The 21,311-nt window shown below is 45.5% G+C and overlaps 1 protein-coding gene across 1 annotated transcript in view; it reads right to left on the minus strand.

Annotated features, from left to right (window-relative positions):
- Positions 1–21,311, minus strand: part of HCN4 (hyperpolarization activated cyclic nucleotide-gated potassium channel 4) — a 105,210-nt gene that overhangs the window by 35,559 nt on the left and 48,340 nt on the right. The window contains exon 3 of the mRNA XM_010571590.1: positions 6,688–6,849. Within this exon, the coding sequence (XP_010569892.1) occupies positions 6,688–6,849 (162 nt within the window). The remainder of the gene's footprint in view (positions 1–6,687; positions 6,850–21,311) is intronic.

Here is a 21,311-nt window from a genome sequence, read left to right on the forward strand (position 1 = left end):
GGGGGGCATTTTTCTACCACCCAGGTCTTGTGTCATTTTGCAGACCCACTTCTGATCTGTGAAGACATCAAACATCTCACACACCTTACACAGCCATCCCTGCATCTTCACTGTTAAAATTTCCAGGAGCCAGAGTCCCTTTCCCTCAGCCCTGTAGTACTAGCAATCATAAAGCCTTGGCCTCTGCACTTACAGAATGGCAAATGCTGTAAACTCTATGGCTTTAGCCCATCTATGGTCCATGCTTCAGCAGGGAAGTTGTCACCCTGAGACAACAGGCAGGAGCAGTCACACTTGACCAACCTTTGCTTAAAATGGTGTACCACTTGTAAAGGTAGGCAGGACATTCACAGCTTTACTGGGGAAGAGGCAGTAGTGCAGGTATCCTATCCCATCCCTTCCTTGTTAAATTAATTCCTTTCCCATGCAGGCATTTCTCACTGGACATTGCAGAAATGCTGCTGCCTTCCAAGTTCAGTGTGGCAGTAGTTTAACAGAGCAGCACATTTCCACAACAGAATTGAGAGCAGGGAGAAAAGAAATGCCAAGCTGAAATTCCAAAGGGAATGTGGGGAGACAGAGTAAGAATAGCTGAGCTGGAATTTGATATATCAGGGAACTGGCTGCCAGGGTCTTTAATTGCCATGAATGATCAGGGCCTAAGAGGAACATCTGGGTATCAGGCAGGTTCAAGTTTTAAAAGCCATTCTTCCAGCAACTTACTGCTCAGGAGTGCTGCTTATGAGGAAGCTTGCCAGTATTTTGTAGGAATTAGTCATCCAAAACTACAACATCCAAGATCATTGAGCCTCCATTGCCTGCAGAAACACTTCTGGCTCCCTGGGAAGTCTACACTTACAAGTCACAACCCCGATTCCCATCAGCAGCATGGCTCCCTGTGAGCACAGCCTGCTTTGTGCCAGACTGAGGAGATCGCTGAGTAATGACAGACTGAGGGACAAGAGCTGGAGAAAAACATGGAGTGTTTAAAAAAATATCCTGAGCAATGTGGTCTACTGGGAGAAGAGATCAAGGGCTGCTGAAAGAGAGGCACTTCCATGAAGGGGAAACCTTTCAGAGCAATTACCTTTAGGACACAACCTCTGAGCTCTTTGAGCACCTGTAAAGAGCACTGGATCCTCATGGCACAGTCTATGCAATGACTCTTTGCTTACAGGTCTCAGTATATCTTTAGTTTTTAGGCCTGCTCTACACTCTTTTGTTTTCCACAGAATAAGCAGGCAGGTCAAGAATGTAGCACTTTAAGCCAGACTAGTAGTAGTGGTTCCAAATGTACCATGGACACAAGTTTACTAGCATCATGGTGCCTTATACTGATACAGCTTGTTTCTGTAAGAGCCATACCCCTACACTCAATATACCACTATGCCAGTCCCCGCAGTGGGAGGGTTGTACTACTTCAAATATACTGGAGTGGTTAAAATGGCCCATTAGGGTAGGTAAATGAGGCCTTAAACTGCAGAAAGAAAATCACTCCTTGTTAACCAAATCTCAAAGCAAGCTAAAATGGAGCTACAGATCTGTGCTTGAACATAGTCAAGAGGGATGTTATCTCAGACACATGCCGGGCACTAAGAGCATTTGCAAAAGCGAGTTAAAATTACTTTGAAGCTGTTTCTCAGACTAACTTGTTTTTAACATCCACACTGGCAGTACTATAAGGGTTTCTCTGGGATTAGTGTCTGGACTGCAATGCCTCTGCTCAGATCCACCCTTGAATACTTGGAGACATGTTTCTGGAACTCTTCAAAGGCAGTGTTGGGTTCTGCAGTATCTTACAGAAGCACCTAAAGAAACGGTATGGTGTCTTACAGGATGTTCTGGGTTTGTTGTACGTTTGAGTGCACCTGGTTGAGCCCTTACTGGAGAAGATTAGAAAGAGAGAAGTAAAGACACAGAGAAGTACTGGCAAATTCTTGGCGTACAGTCATAGTCCACAGGCACAATGTTATGCCTGTCTTACACTACTAACATTTCACAGTATTAAGGAGCTGTCTGTAGTGAAAGGGCATATTTCAATCTTGTGAACTCCTACACTTGTCTCAGCAGTGATCTTATCAACAGAGTTGTTACTTGGGGGTTGCTACTGCACACCACTTATGTCAAGCTGCGAAATAAGGCCTCTGAACATCACTGCCCTCCCCTGGACAACACTGTAACTGCTGGGCCGGGAAAACAAACCTTCAGATCCAGTTTAAAGGAAGGGAATAGTGGGATGGAGATGACAGGTCGAACTTCACATCGGACAGAACCTGCCTGTTCTGGGCTTATTTCCAAGGAGAGCTTTGCATGGCCTTCACCTCAAAGAAGATATTTTCTCAGGACTATGAGTGCACCAGTCTTAACTGCCCCAGTCAGCCTTGCCTGCGACTGCCACCCATGCACCCATTGTTCCTGGAGCTCCATTTCAGCGCAGGCCTGAGCACCCAGACCTTGCCTGAGCTAGCTGTACCTGTACCCAGCCCTGGGCCCTGAACATATGCTTTAGCCTTGTTTCCAGCCTTGCCTCTCATCCTGTCTCTTGCTGCTCCTAACCAGACTCCCAGGGTAGGCCCTGGACATGACTGTCACCCTGCCTTCACTGAAATGGTCAATGGACCCTGTTATCACCGCTTCTGCTCTGCCTACCCTGTTTCGGACTGGTAGGACTGTGCCCTAGGTGGCGAGGGCACCCTTGGCTCCTGGCTCATATCCCATTGTGGAGCAGCCCTATTCTTGCTGCTCACTGACAGACTTTATGAAACATGATAATCTACTACACAGCTTCATATGCCTGCTGAGTGAGGGTAGGAGGGATCTGCTGGACCAGAGACTTGGGGGGAGTGAGGAATCACACAGGAGATTGCTCTGTGTTCCACAACACATGCTGCATCTGTTTCTCTTCCTCCTTTCTATCAGCAACACTACAAGAATGTGTTGGGGGGCGGGGAGCGGGGGGTTAAGATCAAAAGGAAAGCTACTCTCCTTCTTTTGGTAGAAGGGAAGACGGAGGACGATTAGTATTTCCTATGCAAGGTTGCTGCATTTGACATGGGGATATTTGCCTTCCCTGCAGGGTTTATCAGTTCAGCACAATACCCAAAGGAGTGAACCACGTGTTTCCAACAGCTTTCAGGTCTCAGCAGAGCTCAGATTTCTCTGATGAGGAGCTGCCAGGCAAGGGTCTTGAGGAGATGCTGCTGCCCGCACACATGCCGCTCTGCAGCTGACTCACTAGCTTTTCTCTTTTTAATAAAGTGCCCTGTAGGGAAGCTAATACTGAAGCCCCTGAGACTGGGGCTAAGCAATTAATACTGAAAACATCCTTCCCTGCCATTTTAGAGCCAGTTCAGAAAGAAGTCAGAGACTCACTCCTTGTACAATTGCTGAAGATGAAACATGGTGCATGTAGAAAACACCAAGATGAATTGGACCCAGGGATTTATCAAGCCCCCGATATGCTTTTGGCAATACCAGACCCTTCACAGAACCCCTGGAAGAGGATCAAACCTTTAGGAAGCAGATGGAAGGTGATGAATCTTCTTTCCCTGCTGTGTCGGAATCAGAGCTGATTTTACGGACTGCCAAGTGACTAGGTGGGAAACTCTGGTGGAAGAGCAGCACCAGCATACTCAAGGAGAAAGCCTCCAAAGCATCTGGCACCTCACTTTCAGCTCCCTTTGGCTGTAAGCAGCTTCAGAAGATTCCTTTTTTTCCTACAGTGGTTCCCTCCCAGCTTTTTGGCTCCTGTGTGTAATCAGGGCAGTCGCGCACCAAGTATATTTATCTCCTCAAAGCTGTGACCAGGTCAGTACAGAATGTCCCAAAATCCAACCTACCAACTCCCTGTCACAGACAGATGCCATCCTGGCCTCCCACCTTCCAACCCTGTCCATCACAACTCTCAAATAGAGCCATTCTGGAAACTATCAAGATCTTGGCACCAAAGTCTGAGAACAGCCCAGACCACCAGTTTCTTGTTGTTTCCTGACTCAGTGGCCTCTCCTATTACCTCACTATAGACTATATGTAAATTGTTGCACTAATCATGCCATCCAGATTCATCACTGGTCCCAATGACACATCTGGAAATCTTCTCAGGAGATTAGAGGACAGAACCTTAATGTGAGAAGAAACTAGCTGATTCCAGAAGAACTAATTATTCTCTTTGTTAAATGTTCTAAACCCAAGCTATTTTGGGGCTGGCAAATTCCTGTACAGCTTCTGGAGTGAAAGCCACCTGAACTATAGGTGGGGCATATAACAGTGTCTCTGGCTCTTCATCCCAGCTTCCTGAGGCTCCATTTCTGAGACAGTCACTGAGATAATAATTTTTTTTTCACTTTTATTAAGTGGAAAAAGTGAAGGTGATTTAGCTGTAGAGGAGAAGCACAAAAAATCACACAAGGCAAGTTTAATTCCCAGCTTCACAGGCTCTCAAGGCTGCAGCATGAGCCCTTGCCTGGTAAAGGTCTGCTCTGGATAGAAGCTTTCTACCCTGCCCCTCCTGGAGACTCTGCTGAGCCCTCCTGCCTGTGGGATGCATCCTTTCCCCCTCTCCTCAGTCTTGCTGCTAAGAAAGGTGCCTAAGCTAAATCTTTTCTTCCTTTGTCCTGTCTCCTGCCACCTTTCAAGACCCTCTCCCTTCACTACAGTTACCTTGATGGTCATTTATAGCCTCTGATCATAGTCTGGCCCAGGTAACTCTTTTTCTAGGTTATATGACTTTAGCTGTGTTTCCCTTCTCATCAGGCTCTGATCCCAATATGTTTGCAGCTCTTTGTTCCACTGGGTTACACAAGTGGTTTTCCAGCTTTACAGCCTGAGTGAAAAGTGTCCAAGAGCCAATGTGCATTAGCTTGTGCCATGCATTTCTGCAACATACTCAGTACAACCCCAGGTCTCAGACTGTTTTAGATACCCACCATTAGAGTATTTACTCATCCTCAGAAGCATCTGGGGAGGGAGAGCTCTCTGAGACTCCCATCTGACTTGCCAACAGAACAGAGTTGGGAACTGAACCCAGGTGTCCCACTTCCAGTCAGTGCTCCAGCCACTGGATTATTCTTCCTCTTACTGCATGTGTCTGCCATTGTTAGTTATTATCTTCTGTGAAGGTTTTCCATGCACCAGTTACCAGTAGACCTGGTTGTTTTGACTCTTCAGGTCACATTGCGGCTTGTGTTGCAGCTCTCATCTGTTGGCCTTTGAGCCAAGTGTGCTACTCACACTTGTAGCTCTGCAACCCTAGCTTTTACCTCTTCCCCCAGGGCTGGATGGGAAAAGTAGACAGAAGTTGTTGCCATCAGACAACAGCCTCCACCTAAATGTTAGGGTAAAGGAAACATGGTTCAAATCTGCTGCTCTGAAGCTGTCCTGCAAGTGCACCATAGCCAAGTCACTTCATTGGATGGGGATGATACCTGTCTGCACCTCTGAGCTCTCCAGGATGAGGAGTTGTATGTCCTTTTGAACTTGAATAGCACAAGCACAATGGGGCCCTGATCTTTCATTGTTCCTGCCACACAAATAATAAAAAGGCAGCATGGGGGAAGATAAGGCAGCTGCTGCATGGGTTGTTCTTCCACTGTAGATAAATAAAGGGTTCTAGTCTCCAGAACTGTCAGTCTGGCACCTTTCAACAGCAGGAAGTGAATTATTATTGCAGAGGGAAGAAATGAATAAATAAACAGACGACTTTTTCATGGATGCTCACTCTTCTCAGGCATGGGCAGCATGTGCCCACAGCTCTGCATGTGGGAGGCATGGGAAGTTGGCAGTTCTTTTATACGTTTTACATTTGTTCTGTTCTGCCCGACTGCCTTATTTTTTTTTTTTTTTTTTTTAAGAAGAAATTGGCTAGGGGAATCTGGAGGTTAAGAGCTGCAATAAGAGGCAATTTTTTAAGCTTTGTCAGTTTTTGCTGCTTAATCAACTGGACATTGTCCCTTTGAATAAAAGATCCTGAATTCTCAGCGAAATGGTTGAAAGGTACCATGAACTCCCCGTGCATTTACCATATGGTATAAATCTCCCTCACATCAAACAGCAGAGTGAGCAGCACAGCTTGGGACATTATTGGGAAGTCTGGCTACTGATCCCATGATGGGAGGCCGAACTGTGCCTTGGCAGAGTCTGTTTCAGCCCCCTCTAATGGGATACTGTGCAGCTCCCCAGGGAGAAGGGTGGGTGATGACACCGACCCTTCAAGTGGATATGCAGCAGAAGGCTTAACAGTTGCCTTGGAACCAGTGATGGAAATTATGGATCAGTCCCGGCTATGGCTCTAGGACCCCCTCTGCCTCCTGTCTTTGGCTCAGAACACCCAGATACCAGCAGAAAACCGTTCCCATTCTTGTTCTTTGCTGTTTCCTGCCAGGAGGGGGAGCCTGGCTCCTGCCTTCTGCTGCAGGCAGCCCGCAGCAGGCTCTGCTGGGGCTGGTTCCGGCTCTGCAGCCCTGAGACTGTCTCGTTGCGGAGACCGCCTCCAAGGAGTCTCCATGCCCACAGTGCCGTGGCTTTACAAGTGCCTCCTGGACAGTGGAGGAAGGCCCTAAAAGGAGGTGGGAGGAAATGGGAAGCTGGGGGATGCCACGTTAGTGCTGGGAGGTCAATGCTGAAATGGTGATGCTGTGACCAAGGGCCTGGGTTTAGGGCCATGAGGGAGCAAGCGGGGCAGGCACTTACCACCATGCGATTGAGGGACACCCAACAATCATCAGGGAAGTCCTGCAGCATAGGCACAAGGAACTGGAGGCAGCCATCCCAGTGACACAGCAGCAACATCATCCCAATCAGGTTCACAATCCGCACCACCGCACTGGCCAGATCGTAGGTCATGTGGAAGATCTGCAGGGGACAACAGGGAGCAGATTAGATGGCAGCTCCCCAAACAACCAACCCAACATAATTAGATGCAGTACCAGGGTCAAGAACCTTGCTAAAGTAACAGAAAAGGCTGCATCAGCTCAGCTCAGGTCAGTCACAGTATGCAGGCAGAACCCGCTGAAAAACAGATTAAAAACCAAAATATAAAATCATAATTGTTGACCCCTCTTGCCCTTTGATTTTGCCTTCTAATTTACATTAAAAGCTCCACAACTCATTCTATAAAATAAATTGGTTGCAAATATTTCTGGAACATCAGCCACTCCTCAGAAATAAACTCTATCATTACATGTTTTTAACTGCAATGCCCTTCTTTGATTTCTGCTGTTGCTGAATATATGCCACACAGTGACCCATGGTGGAAGCTGTCTTTGTACTGGATGTCAGATGCAGTCTCTGCAAGTATCAAACGCAAGAAAGTATGGCCTCAAACTCAGCAGCGACTTCTAGAAGAGGATCTGATTCGACTATTTTCTTGTATTTCTTGTATCCTGCTGCTATATCACTTCCAGTCTTATGTGAAGGTGGGCAAGGAAAAGATAAACATGGCAGAGCTGTATAGCAGTTCTTAGCAAGGAAGCCCAGAAACCTGTCAACAGGCAACAGCAACCACACCTCTGCAGTCCGTTCTCTAATGCAAAGGAAGTCTATGGCTGTGTTGTCCGTAGTGCTAGTCATAAACAGGACACACTGAGAAATCCAGGTGCCCTATTACCAAAGCTGCATATGCAGTCAAGAATTACTTGATGGACACTATTTTTTTCCTATGCGTGGTGTGTTGCAGAGACATTGGGTGTGCTTGGGTCTTTTATGCCCAGCCTTGTGATGACTGTTAGACACACAGGGCATGCCAGAGACTGCTATCCTGAGCTACGTATCCACCCAGGTTTGGTTTTCCCTACCTTACAACATGCCACAGTGAGGAGAGATGGGCTCTGGAGAGCGTGGCTGGCCCTGGGTGGCCCAGCACAGAGCCCACCTTCTGGCCTCTTTTGCCATTAACACAGCTCATGAAGAGAGATCTTCAAACTGTCACTGGGCAATGGTTTGCATCCAGTAAGGACCATACACTTAGTTCTCACAGTGTGCTGGCTTCCAGTTAAAGAAGCCTACTGCATCACCCTGAAAACAGAGACCCTGAACACATCTGGCATCGTCTCCCACATGCTGCTATGTCACCACGGCAATTTGTGACAGAGCCAGGATGGATGGAAGCCTGACAGCCATGCCCACAGCCCTGCCAACGTGTCCTGCCCTAGAGTCTCCTCTGGAGAAATGTTAATCACTGCTCCCCACACATAGTCTGGCTGTTTCTGGTAGAGGAGGAGTGAAATATTTGGACAGCTGTGTGTGAATGAAGCGGAGAAACTCACTGCTGTCAGCTGCTGTAGCTGGGCCTTCTCAGGAGGCCTCCCCATGGTTTGAAGGCACATACAGCCTCCCTGTTTTGCAGCCCAGCCCACAATCTGGTGACACAATGTCCTGGTTGGATTTGATGGAAGGGAACAAAAAGCAGAGGAATGTGAGGAGCAAAGAAGACTACTGTGAATCAGATGATGCTGCATGTCCCAGCTCTATTCCCACATTTCTGCCCTGACCTGTAGGATGGTACGCCCTTCCAGGGTATATTTCAATCATCAGCTCTGTCCTAATGTGGCTACATCAGCTTGAAGCTTCCCACAGAGCTTGTTTACCCCACCCTGCAGCCCCTCTTGCTCTCTCAGTCCTGGACTCCCTAACAGCCCTTCCATAGCCCCTGAACTCTGGCCCACAGCCTCTCAGCTATGTTACCTGCAGAGTCCTCCTCCGCAGCTCTGCTCTTGTACCTCGGCCCTGCCCTGCTGCTCCAGCCCTGCGTGGTCACACTTTCTGTTTTCTGACCTGCCACCACACCTCTCATTACAGTGTGACTCCCAGTGCTGTTGTAAAACCAACCTCCAAGTGAGCCACGCAGAGCAGCACACAGTGACACCTATCCAACCTCACCATTTCCTTAGGGATGTAGAAGGATTAACTGTCAGTTCTTTGGATGTAAAACAAACCTGTAACCACAAATTTCTTATGGGGCAGCAGGCAGTGGGCCCAAAGGCACAGAGACCCCGATACAGGCTTATATAAGACAGCAAAGTAATTTTCAGTTTGCTGAGTTATTAATAAAAACTATGTGACTGAAACTGCCGGGAGAAGCATGCCTAGAGCTTCCTGAGTGCTGAACACCTCCAGAGCACTGCCTGGGCTCCACTGAACCCCAGTGTAGGAAGATGGGCATGCAGGGGGGGTGACCCAGCTGCCTGGGAATCACCTCCAGAGGGGCAGGTGATTACTGAGGGAGATGACTCTCAGGGAAGTACCTGAAGCAGGGGATAGGCCATAGGCATGCTATGTGACTGTATGGCTAAGTCCATATAACTCCTTGCTGCTCTGACAGAGATAGTCCTGCTCCTCCCAACCACCCATGGCAATATGTACCTGCCATCTTTGCCTATACAAGGGATCAGCCTCCTCTGATCCCATAGTGAGTCAGTTCAAGCAGCTAAAAAGGCAGAAAACTTTTGTTATAAAAGAAAGGAATCATGGTTTGTCAGTTTAGCTGCCTAAACTGGCTCATCACTCTGTTGTCAGAGCTAGCTGTTCAATTTGAATGCCTGTTTCCACAGCAGATATTAACACTTCTCTACCTAATCAGGATGCCACGAGGTCACATGCATTGAGAGATGCCAACATGCTCAATCCAGACTGGGAGAGAGCCACAGAAGAATGCTAGAAACCAGAAGGATGAATGATTTGGATAACTGCTTCTAAACTCCATTATTTCCACTGCATCCAAGATGCAGGTGGAGTCCACAGTGTCACTTAGTGTGAGAAAGGCTATTCTAAAGATATTTCTGGGCTGAAAAGAAGAAAATATCCAAAATCCAGCATGAAAGGCTGTTCTAGGAAATCCAACTCTCATTGCTGATTCAATAGGTCAGTATGAAAGCTGAGCACATAATTCATAAAGAATAATTCCTACTGGTTTCATCTTTTCTTTTTTTTTTTTCCCGTTGCAGAAATGATCATTCTCATTTAGATAACCCAAAGCGAATCCAACCTATTTGAGTGACAACCATGGGCTATGATTTTAATGAAGCCAGAGCAGCAATTTGCAGAAGGATCTCTGAATGGATCTTTTGTATCGCCAGGGTCTTACAGTGCTAATGACTTTTCCTCTCCCACCTATGTGTTTTTTTCAAATAGCTCCAGCCTTCCTGTACCCCAGGGAACTCCAGCCAGTGACAGGGAGAAACCCTGTCAGATTTAGGAAGTGCCTTTCTTCCTTTAATATATTAAAAGCAGAGAGTGAAGAGCCTGAGGAAATGGATGGTTTAGGGGAAACGTGAATGGATATGGAGCTTCTTATATGATGATTGGGATCTATTCTAGTCAGCCTTTATTCTTTGGTGCACCTCCGAAAAACAGGAATAAATGAGTGTGTTTGCTTCTGCCATTAGGCCCCACTGCCTCCTCTCATGCACTAACAACTCACACATTTGCTGGCAGCTGAGAATGGCAGGTCTGTGCAGAGTGTGTGTATGACTTGGCTCACAGGTCTTCCTTCACCGCTGGGTCACCACCCATCATGTAAGCCACCTGTAAGCATAGGACCCAGTCTTGAAGCACAAAGGGGAGGAGAGTCCTGCCTCTGTATTAACACTTGGGTGCATCTGCTCTTGTAGTGCATGGATGTTCCCAGTCCAGCACTCAGAGAGGCCAGGAGCTCAGTGGCCATTCAGGATTGCCCTCTAACGCCCAGCACTGACTAGGAGGGAAGGATCACAACTGAGCTGACACAAACTTCTCACACAGTTAGAGACAGCATCTGATTTACACAAGAGTGGATTCAGCTCACCTACTTCGGACCTAGAGATCAAGACTATATCATTAGAGTCATTGGATGGAAACACGCACCCAGAAGGTGACACATCCGGTTTGTGGCACTTTTTTACCTAAGAAGGAGATGCACTGTGTCTCAAGAATTCCTGTTTCTCTTGGCAGCCCATAAAGTAAGCCTAGATAATGAACTCCAACTGTAAATGTCTGAACTGCAGATGAGACAAATCCAATTTCAAATGTCAGTATCAGGAGTTACCAGCTCATGCCCACTCCTTGGGATACATTTGCATTCACATGCAAGAGAAAAATAAGAAACACTCACTGTGCAGCACACAGGAATAACTGTGAAGGGGTTTGAATGAACACCTTTCAGTGAGAAGCAGCTCCTACTGTAAATAGGTGCCTGTGTTGCAGGGAATACTAACTCCAGTAGTGTGCTGGAGAGTGTCTAAGCCAGTGCTGCAGTGCCCTAAAGCAGTCTATATAGCTTGCCAGGGAGAGGTGAGGAAGAAACATTCTAGAATAGCTCATCCACGAGCAGAGGAACATGACTGGTAATTGGACCTTCTCTGGTTTTCATCAACACTCAGGGCTTTCTTGTCCTGTTGTAACACAACCCAGCCTGGGTCCCAGAGCAGCACACCGCCTTCTGCCCCTGGAACTGCTTGTGCTTTCCGGCTTTCTGCTGCCTGTGATTTGGAAAAAGGGAGTGAGGAGGAGGAGAAGGACAAAGCACAGAATTATGCTTAGAAGCACCTCTTTCCAAGGGTATTCTCTGATAGAGCTAATATCCCTGTTTCTTGATTGTCCAAAACAAGCTGTGGCTTCGGAATCCCTGCTACAAAGTCGGCTCTGTCCTTCTAACCAAAGGACACCTTGCAACGCTTTCTGAAAGGACAGCTCGGGAAAGTGGGAGGATCAAAACTTTCCTCAACAAAGTCATCTCTGGTTATACAAGAGCTCCATCCTGGAAATCCTGCTTATACAGAACAAGCTATCAGGATCCTATCAGTATGAATCTGAAATCTTGTCAGCCTCAAATAACTCTGTACAGTACTCCTCAATTGGCTCTGTACTGCAGCAAGATTCCTCTAACCTGTTCACTTGAGCTGGAAGAAATCAAGGACACCTTGGAGAAGTGGGGGCTTGGCTCTGGCAGTGAAACAAGGACTTTGACTGAAATCAAAGTTGTATGCTTAATTAGACGTGTCGGTTTATGTTGGCAAACAGCTCGGTGTGGCTATCCAAACGAACAGGTCACCAGAATTTCTCAGATCCTTGACAGCAATGTTGTGTTAGTGCGTCTGTCTGTCTAGGGCCATGGAGGCTCGACTACTCCGAGAGACTGAGAGCCCACCGAGAGGACGCTGCGGGGAGTGCTGTGCAGGGCAGCAGCTCGGTCCAGGCACACTCTGCACCAGCCCTGCCAGGCCCAGGCCAGCTGCAGCAAAGCCTCCATCTCTGCGCTCAGCATCCCAGCACGTCAGGCTCTGCAGGCTGGGGTGCGACTGCACATCCCTGCTGGCTCTGAGTGTACTGGAGGTGCTATGCTTGAAACAAATGGGTTTTCCTGAGGGTCTGGGGACTGCGACGCAGAGGCATACTAATGATTCTGCTTGGAGCCTGCATGGCTGAGCCGGAGCTAAACACCCTGCCAGAAAGAGCTAACAGCATCCATGCTCGCTCAGCTGAACACTGGCTCTACACAGAACCGACTTCCATCCACAGGGTTTATGAACAGATTCTGCACTACAGGAAAGCAGTGAAACTGCTTGTTGCCTTTCACTACCTCTACCAGCAACACAGCAGTATTTCTGTAGCACTGCATCCAAACTAAGAAAGCCTGCTGGTCCTAAGCCAGTGCTGGTGTCTCTATCCACACTATGGTTAATATACAACTGTGATAAATCCCCTGTGGATAATCAAGTAGCTGTGACACTGCTCCAGCTTAATAGAAAGCAAAGAATTTACTCTTAATTTATGGCTTAAAAAACCCAAAGAACTTAAAAGGAAATACAAATCTCAAAAGAGAATCAAAACAGTATCATATGTCTTTCTGAGTGCTCGAGGGTCAGAGTTAAGTTTGTTCTGCTGTGAGGAAATACGTGCTTACTTACATTTAAGAAGAGTATTTGTGGACTATGGGGAAGAAAGTTGACATGTCTTCCACTCTTCCTTTCTTTACTTGGCTTTTGTAGATAACAGAGGTAAAGATACATTTTCCTCACAGAGGCATTAGCTGCCTTTTCAAACCTAAGTGTTAATCTCTCAATATACTAGGGATAGGTGGTTGCTGTGGAGAGCTTTTCTGAGCCTAAAATACTATTAGACAGATTACTGTAGCGTTGTTGTACTAAGTCCCTGCATCATCAGCTACAGTGTCTCTCCACATCACCTATCTAATCACTGACTGGACCTCATCCTGTTTAGTTACAAAAACTGACTGGACAACAGTTTAAGCACTTACTCATTCTGGCCAACATGCAAATTAAAGGCAGCTCATTGAAAAACCAGTGGTTTTGCTCATTGAGGGATCACTACCACAAATCAGTGCCAATTCTTGTGTCAAGGGGCAAAACATCACTTTCTCCACACTCAGCAAGAGTCTTGACTAACACAACCCAGGTAAGAGGGGAAGGGTTTGGGAGCCTTGATGTGCAGATCCATCCTGGGGTGCTGGAGAGAGGGGAGAGACAAACAACATGCAGAATTCACAGTATAGGCTTCCCCTAGAATGAAAAATCCTTTCCAGGCACACACAGCATTATGCACATCAGAGCACCAAAGCATGGAAACCATGAGCATACACAAGGTGCACACAGAGCCCAAACCCCTGAGCAACTCAGACACTGTAAGGACACACAAGAAATCAGGGTTGAGAGAGAAAGGGCAGCTCCCCAAGAAATTCAGACTGTTGAGTAAACGCACACCCTTGGGAAACACAATGTTTCGGCAAAGCGACACAAAAGATCTCAGCTGCTGTTTTCCCTCTCCTGATGCTGCTATGGGAAGTGCATCATCAACCCCTTTACTTGCTCCTTCCTCACCCTCCCCAACTTTCTATTTATTCTTCCAGTGATGTCATGTTTAAGCTGTGTCAAAACATAAACTAATTTTACTCCAAAAGATTTGCTGTCTTGAGTAACTCACCAGGCCACACATTTGGTTCTTACATAAGAATGGACAAAATGCTGTTCTTGCCACTAAAATATACAAAGATAAAACCTCCAAATTTCTGAGGCAACTGTTGCTTGGGCTGGCCTGCTGAAAAGGGCCTTAGTTAAGGAAGAAAAATTATGTAAAGGAACGCAGTTGTGCTTATTTACAACTTCACAGTGTACTGGGAAGCAGGACTCCCTTATGAAGGATCAGCCTTGGGTCAGACAGTTTTGGCTGTGCTAATCACAATGTGTTTGGAAGAACGGCGCAATTGTATGGGAGGGAGGGAGGGAGCTTTGGGATCCAGATTGTATTGGGACAACGCTGAAAGCACCAGCGAGCACACAGCAGATGGACTGGAGATGGGAAATCATCTGTGGTGCACAGATACATCTGCAAGCAGTGTGCAGATTCAGGGATGCACTCGACAGTTTGAGATGGTGTGGGATTTGGTTTTGCCTGCTTTTTGCTGTGCCAGCAAGGAAAACTATAGCCAGAAGATCAAGTTTTAGATGAAGGCAAGAGTTTGGGGTTGATTCTCTTTTTATGCTTGCTTTGCACCAAATGACATAATCAATGTCAGCAGAGTTGCTGATGCTGCCTTGAGTCAGTGCGACAGGAGAATCAGGTCCGTGATTCATTAGGTTTAACGCTCACAGGGGAAGGTATTGTGGAGTGTGCTTGTCTCAGGGCTGCCTGGAACAGTGAGTTTGAGGGAAGTGCACTGAGTGCCAGGTGTTAAGAGAGATACCCAAGTAGATTTTACACTTAAAATATAATAATCCTTTGTGCTGCTGTGGCAGTTTTCATCTGAAGGTCTCAAAGGGCTCAGCTGACGTTAATCTGGTATGCTTCAATATCTCCAGTGAATGTGTAATCTCCATTATTGTAGATGGGCAAAATGAGGCAAGGCACATAAAATGGAAAAGCCACTTGCCAGAGGCTGCACAGGAAGCTGAGAGCAAAGTTTTGAGCCAAATTTAGGGATGCCAGCTTTGATCTCATGCTCTAACCACTGCCCACGTACTGTGGCTACTAACTAAAGCCCAAGGAGGTACCCTTCACGTTCAGCAACAGCCACTTCAGCACCAAGAAAAGCCAGTGTGTATGTGCATGCAGGGCAGGGAGAAGTGATCTTGCAGCAGCCTGGTGATGTTAAAAGCTCTGTAAGAACATGACTTCATGTAAGCCTGCAAGCCTCTAGCTCCTCCCGAGATGATTTAACTCTTCCCAGGCAGCTTGCTTCTGGCTAATGGAAGTTCTTCTCCAGGTAGGAGCTGAGGGGCCATAGACAGAGAACAGCAGAAAGCCCATGCAAAAAATGAAAGGGAAAAAAAAAGCATTTTCTTGCCTTCTCCCTCAGAGACTTGTGTCAACTGGAAAATATTTACAGCAGAGAAAGGTGAAATAGCAGGACTAATTAGCACTGAGAAAGCTGGCATAAATGGCAGATGTATATAAACCCCAAAGATCCTGCCACTACCATGTGTTTTGCCTCTCGCACTCTCAGAGTTGAGGTTGTCATGACAACAGCCCCCCTTCCCCTCCCCATGCCACCATTCCCAGCCTAGACTTTAATCTTCATCATTTTAAGAACTTTTGTCACCACGGCAACATGACACAGACTTTTAAAAATATTTTCTAGCATAACTCAAACGACTGTCTTTCCTGCGTAGTTTTCTTTAAACCTCTATGAAAAAACATTTAGGGTTGGATTCTGCCTCCACTGAACTGAGCTGTAAGCCTCCCATGGGTGCTAGCTAGCAGGGATGGGAGCTGGCCAGTGCCTGGCATTTTCACCTCCCAGAGGGAACGTGTCCCAGAGCAGCAATGCAAGGACTGGGGCCAGGGCTTTTTCAAGAACCTCTATGACTTTGGAGGAAGCACCCCTTTGCTTTTCAATGGGGCTTATGTTCTCATACATCTACAGCTCAGATTTTCAACTTTATCTCTTCATATAGTTAAATGCCTTTGGAAAAAGAAAAAATAAAATCAAGCTCCCAGAGCTGTAAGTAGGTTAGGTGTCTTATTCTCAGTGGGAATGAGCTATCTTACCTGCCTAGGCATTTTTTTTTAATCCCTCATGGCTCTTATCTGCATCTTTGGGAATTATAGTTCTTCCAAGAGGCTAGCAATGAATCACTTCTGGAAATAGGTCACAGACTTTTTTGGAAGTTTAAGAATGACCACAGTCATCAGGCAAAAGGTCTGTCTAGCTCAGTAGCTATACATAGATACGCCTAGAGAAAGAAATACCCAGGAGGCTGAGGGGAAAGGAAGCAAAACTACCTGAGAAGGAGACAAGAAACACAACTGGTTTGAAACTGGGGCCTCAAGGCCTGGAAATGGCATCAAGAAGGAGCACTAAGTGGTCTGAGAAGCTGGTCCACATGGCTCTGTGCTGGACTGGCACTCAGTGAAGGTATTCATAGCTGGAAAAAGCAGCTGAGCAGCAAGATGAGGTAATCGATGGATGACTCAGATGATGTAGGTGAGTCCAGGCTGCAGACTATGTCAGAAGGACCTCATTTGCGGTCTGATCAAAAATTCACTGAGCTATGTGGGAAAACACCCCCTGAATGCAATGAGCTACCAGGCACAAAGTCAATTAAAACAGTTAGCATGGTCAAGTAATGAGACAAAGTATTAACAGCAATATTGATCAGGTTATGCTATTACCTAGGTCAGTGACACCCTTTCCCTTTGAGCATGGATCTGTTTTCAGCTAGGAAGTTAAAAATTTTTATAAACAGGTGTCCTGAGGAAGGGGATCCCAAACTTCTTTCCTCCCAGCAGCAACATCAGGTCTCAAAGCTGGGCCATGTCACGTACTGTTTTGCTGTTTGCCTTCCACTACGTGAGAACTTTACCATGGTTTGGGGACCCCTGATTAACAGGTAGGAGTTAAAAAACAGTAAATATAGAACACCTTCTGGGACAGTTTGGTCCAGGGAGGAAATGGTGACAGGCAGTCAAGACAGAAGTATCCCAGAAAGACATCAGTATCATGGGATAGGCTTAGTGCTCTTATCTATCCTCTCTTACCCAAACACAAGAGGAGTTTTTATCAAAGTGAAGGATCAGCTGATGAGAGGAAATGCTCTTTTTTCCAAACAGTGTGCAGCTTAGCTTGCAGAATACATTGTCGCAGGAATCCTCCAGGCCAGGAACTTGGCAGGATATTAAAGACATGTCTAAATAAATAAATGGCTGACTAATAATAACTTTAAAAAATTGGTTTACATTCTTCCTTTTCACTGCTTAAAAAAACCCTGAGGAATAAATTTACCTGTGAGCAGATTATTTTACAGCTGTTGATTTGGAATTCATCACGTGCTCCCTCTGAAGCATTTGATCACTATTAAGAGCAGGAGAGTGGACTAAATGAATGTCTGGTCCGTCACAGTTTACACATATGAAAGAGCCTGACCCAGAGAACTAGGGACTGCCAGCTCTATTTGTATCCATAAACACACAACCAGAACACAGGAGAAAGAAAATCAGATCAAGAGAACAGATCCTTCAAATGAGAGAGAAAATTGTCTTCTCAAAATTCAGATGCCCATAAAATAGCCATAGTTCACATTCTAGAGAACGCTGTCACAAAAGAAATTGGCAGTGACCTTTGTCTTCATATTTCTTTCAGTCACACTTGAATTTTTTAGTTTAAGGTTCAGAACAGATTTTAAAAACTCCAAGACTGTCACTTAATGTGCTTACCGATTCATATGATTACCACCTGTGATATAATACAAACTCATGAGGTCCTGCCCAGTAAATGCAAACTTGCTGAAGAACTACAGAACTCATGCAGTTTACTCTTGATCAATTAGTATTTCTTTAATGCATCTTGCATTTCAATCAAGAGAGTAAAGCACATGCATATTAACCCACTATTAAGCCCTATTCGGATGTCTGTAAGAGCACACTCAGAGACGCTGAGCCAAAAAATGCACGCCCCAAAACGGAATGTGCATGCGCCTGTTTGTCTCCAAAACACTTCTCTCTGCCTAATCAAGGCAACATCTGCACACACAGGTGAGGCCTCCACCTCATCCTAGAATGGGGTCGAGCAGTTGGAAGCAGAAGAGTTTATAGGCTCTTTCCCTACAGAAATCTGGCCCACGGCTCCACAGCTAAACCTCCATATCAGGGACCCTATAGAAGCAGTGCAGAGATCAGGGCAGCAGCCAAAATGAGTCCTACGGGCTCTTTAAAAGAACTGCAGCTACACATATTTTCACACTGATCTCTTCTCGGCTCTGCGGCTAACATTTGTTTAAAGGATCAGGCTTTCCGTCGACTGAAGTGATGGCAAGTTTTTTCTTCCTGTTTTTAAACAGAGCCGATAATCTAAATATCTACATGCTGCATCTGCCCACTGAGGTGGTGTGTTACGTTTGATTATATTTATGTACAAAAGCATAACCTATTGCTGCTTATAGCACAGTTCAGCCTGCCAGGATGGTTCATTCTGCAGGGAGATTGAGTACTTTCACCTAACTCAATCCTCTAGTTTAATTCTATTACAACCACAGCAATCAAGCACAACTCCCACCCTTGACTTTTTTTATGCTGTTGGTGATTGTAACATCCATGAAAGGAAGCAGCCTGGCAGGCCTGGAGACTTGAATGGTTTCGTGCGCCATGAGGCAGAGAGTTTGCACAAAGGTAATGAAAGCCCCACGACCTGCAAACTCAGTGACACTGTATTTTAACGGAGACCGAAGTTCACAGATTGAGGGTGCTCAGCACAGCGGCCTGATTTTCAGAGGGGCTGAGCATTTGCCTGCAAAGTCTCCGTTGATCCACTTTGGGCACTCTTTCTTTTTCTTGCTAGTTAGCTTTCAGAAATGGCAGATGAAACGACTGGTGCACTTTGCACCACAGTGATAAAAATTTTTGACTGCTGCCCTGGACAAATTCAGGAGAGAGGTGCGCCAGGCTGCTGGGTAGGGCTGCTGTTTGATTCCTAGTAGCACAAACTTAAATTGCTTTGTTAGTTTTGTTTTTTTTCCTAAATTGCTTTGACAAAGACTGCTCTGAACATTTCCAACAAGGTTCTGAATCATCTTTTGGGGGACCTCAACAGTCTGCCGGCAGAGTGCCAAAAGATTTCATTGCACAGACTGATGCAAATTTATTTGCATACAGTGTGTCACACACGTCGCATCTGGCCCAAGACAAGTAATGGAGACAAATGCCCTCCTACTCTTTTAGAGTAATAATAGCAATATAACCTTTTCAATATTGCAACATGCACCTTAGAGAAGACATCTCTTAAAAGAAAAGCGCAGTGAAAATAACTCCCTGAGTAACATACCTCAGAAAACCTGTACCCTCCCATAACCTTCATAGAGGAGACACAGAGAAATTAGAGGAAGAGGAGCTGCTGGAGGATAATACAGCCATTACCCTCACATGCACACAGGCCGCACTGATCCCAGGAGAGCAAAGGGGGGAAAGTGGCTGGGTGCATTTTTTATTTGCTTTAAGAATCTGGGGCAGGGAAAACTGTTTTTTAACCAACAAGTAGTGTAGATTATATCTGTGAAAGTATGATAGATTAATTCCTGCTGTGGTTGTATATAGGTACTTTGGCTGATTATAGAAAAATGAACTAAGTCAGAACAAAGATGTTTAAAAGCAGTATTTAAACTCTACCTAAAATATTCTTAAACCTCCATTAATAGATGCTGGGCAGGAACATAGTCCCTAAAGGCTGCCATTTTAATTAGAAATCCAACAGGAAATGCTGCCTGATGACAGGTTATCAAGGCAAAAATCCCCAGAGCTGCAGCCCGGGAGAAGGAGACTTGCACAGCTCTTTTAGGGGTATATCATAATAATATTATAATAATCATAGTAATAGTAATAATAATAGTTTGACAAGGATGTTGTATGTTCCAGCAAAATACAAGGGTGTTATAAAAAAGTGCTGCTGTCCTGCCTGTTTCCAACTGTGCCTCAGAGGTTGAGGCCTGGAGGCATGTCAAGCTGATAATATAAAGGGGAGTCCCCCTTCTTATTCACAGTATAGGCCTTTTCTGCCCTTGAAACGAATCTTCACACTTTGACATCCTTTCTTTGCAGCAAACCTATACCAACCAACCATCCAAAAAGCAAAAGCTATTTGTAAATGCTTTTAAAAGGCCACACCCTTCCACAAACAGGTTTTAATCCTTTTCCCCTGAAAAGGAAGAGGCATTCTATACTAGATCCCTGTCTGTCAGTGCTGGAATGGACTCAGACACCACCACAGCATAGCGAGATGCTTGCACAAATGTTAACAAAGTCCTAATGAAACCTTTTCTTTTCGTTGCATCATGTGATCAGAAAGTATTTTATTGGTATTTCTCTCCAAAAAGCACATTGCATGATAGAATTACTTAAACAAAACTACTTGCTTTGACCCAATTTTTGCTATTTTCCTTCTGAAATGGCTTTGCTGCTACATCTATTCAACTTTTCCTTTTAAACCTGATGGGAATGGGACCCACCACTCTCTCCTGATTAATTCCTCTCCTGGCCTGTGAGCCTGACTTCCTTCACACTGGTGCACACAAAGAATAATTTCACCCACTTCAGTTGAAACTGCAACTGAACAAGGTCAAACCACCTCAGATGTGGAGCCCAACTGCTCCAGAAAGCTCTCTTTGGCAGCAACCAAGATCAGTTCATTCAGAACAAGGCATAAGAAACCTCACATCAGGCAGAGGGATGATAACCCACCTCCTTGGAAGATTTCACCTGAATGTGTAATAGTGAAAGACTGATTTAAACTTGGAAGCCAGAGTGTTTTTTAACCTTCCAAGCTCTTGTCTACCTTATAACTCTGGATATACTTATAGCTCACATAAACATCCAAACTGCCCTTGAATTGTGTTGTCTGTGGAAGAAGGTCCAATGTCTGAATACATGCTGCCTGAAAGAGTATTTCCTTGAATGCATTTGGAATTTGCTGCCTTTTCAATTTCATTGACTGCTCTATATCTTTGCAGAATACAGCATGAAAAATATATATGGTCCTCATCTTTTTCTAGCTCACTTATTACTTTACAGGCTTTTTCTTTTAATCTCTTCCCCTTAAGGGAAAGAATTTCAAACTTTTCATTTATTCCAGGTTGTTCTCAATCATTCTCATCAGTTTTCTCTCAATTCACTTTACTCCTACAGTGTAGAAGTAGCCCAAGTAACTAAAATTGGGATACTTTTATACTCAGTTATCCTACGGTGGACATTTATATTATCTTTTAGTGCTTGTCTCCACCCTGTGCTCCCCCAATCCCAGTTCTGCTTTTTTATCCCCTCCAGCAGAGAACCAGACAGTAAGAAGCTATACAGAAGAAGCTTCTATAAAGAAGCTATATTATGAAACAGAAATGGAGCTG

Source organism: Haliaeetus leucocephalus, unplaced genomic scaffold, assembly GCF_000737465.1.
Source record: "Haliaeetus leucocephalus isolate CR32 unplaced genomic scaffold, Haliaeetus_leucocephalus-4.0 Scaffold339, whole genome shotgun sequence".
Classification (NCBI taxonomy): Eukaryota; Metazoa; Chordata; class Aves; order Accipitriformes; family Accipitridae; genus Haliaeetus; species Haliaeetus leucocephalus.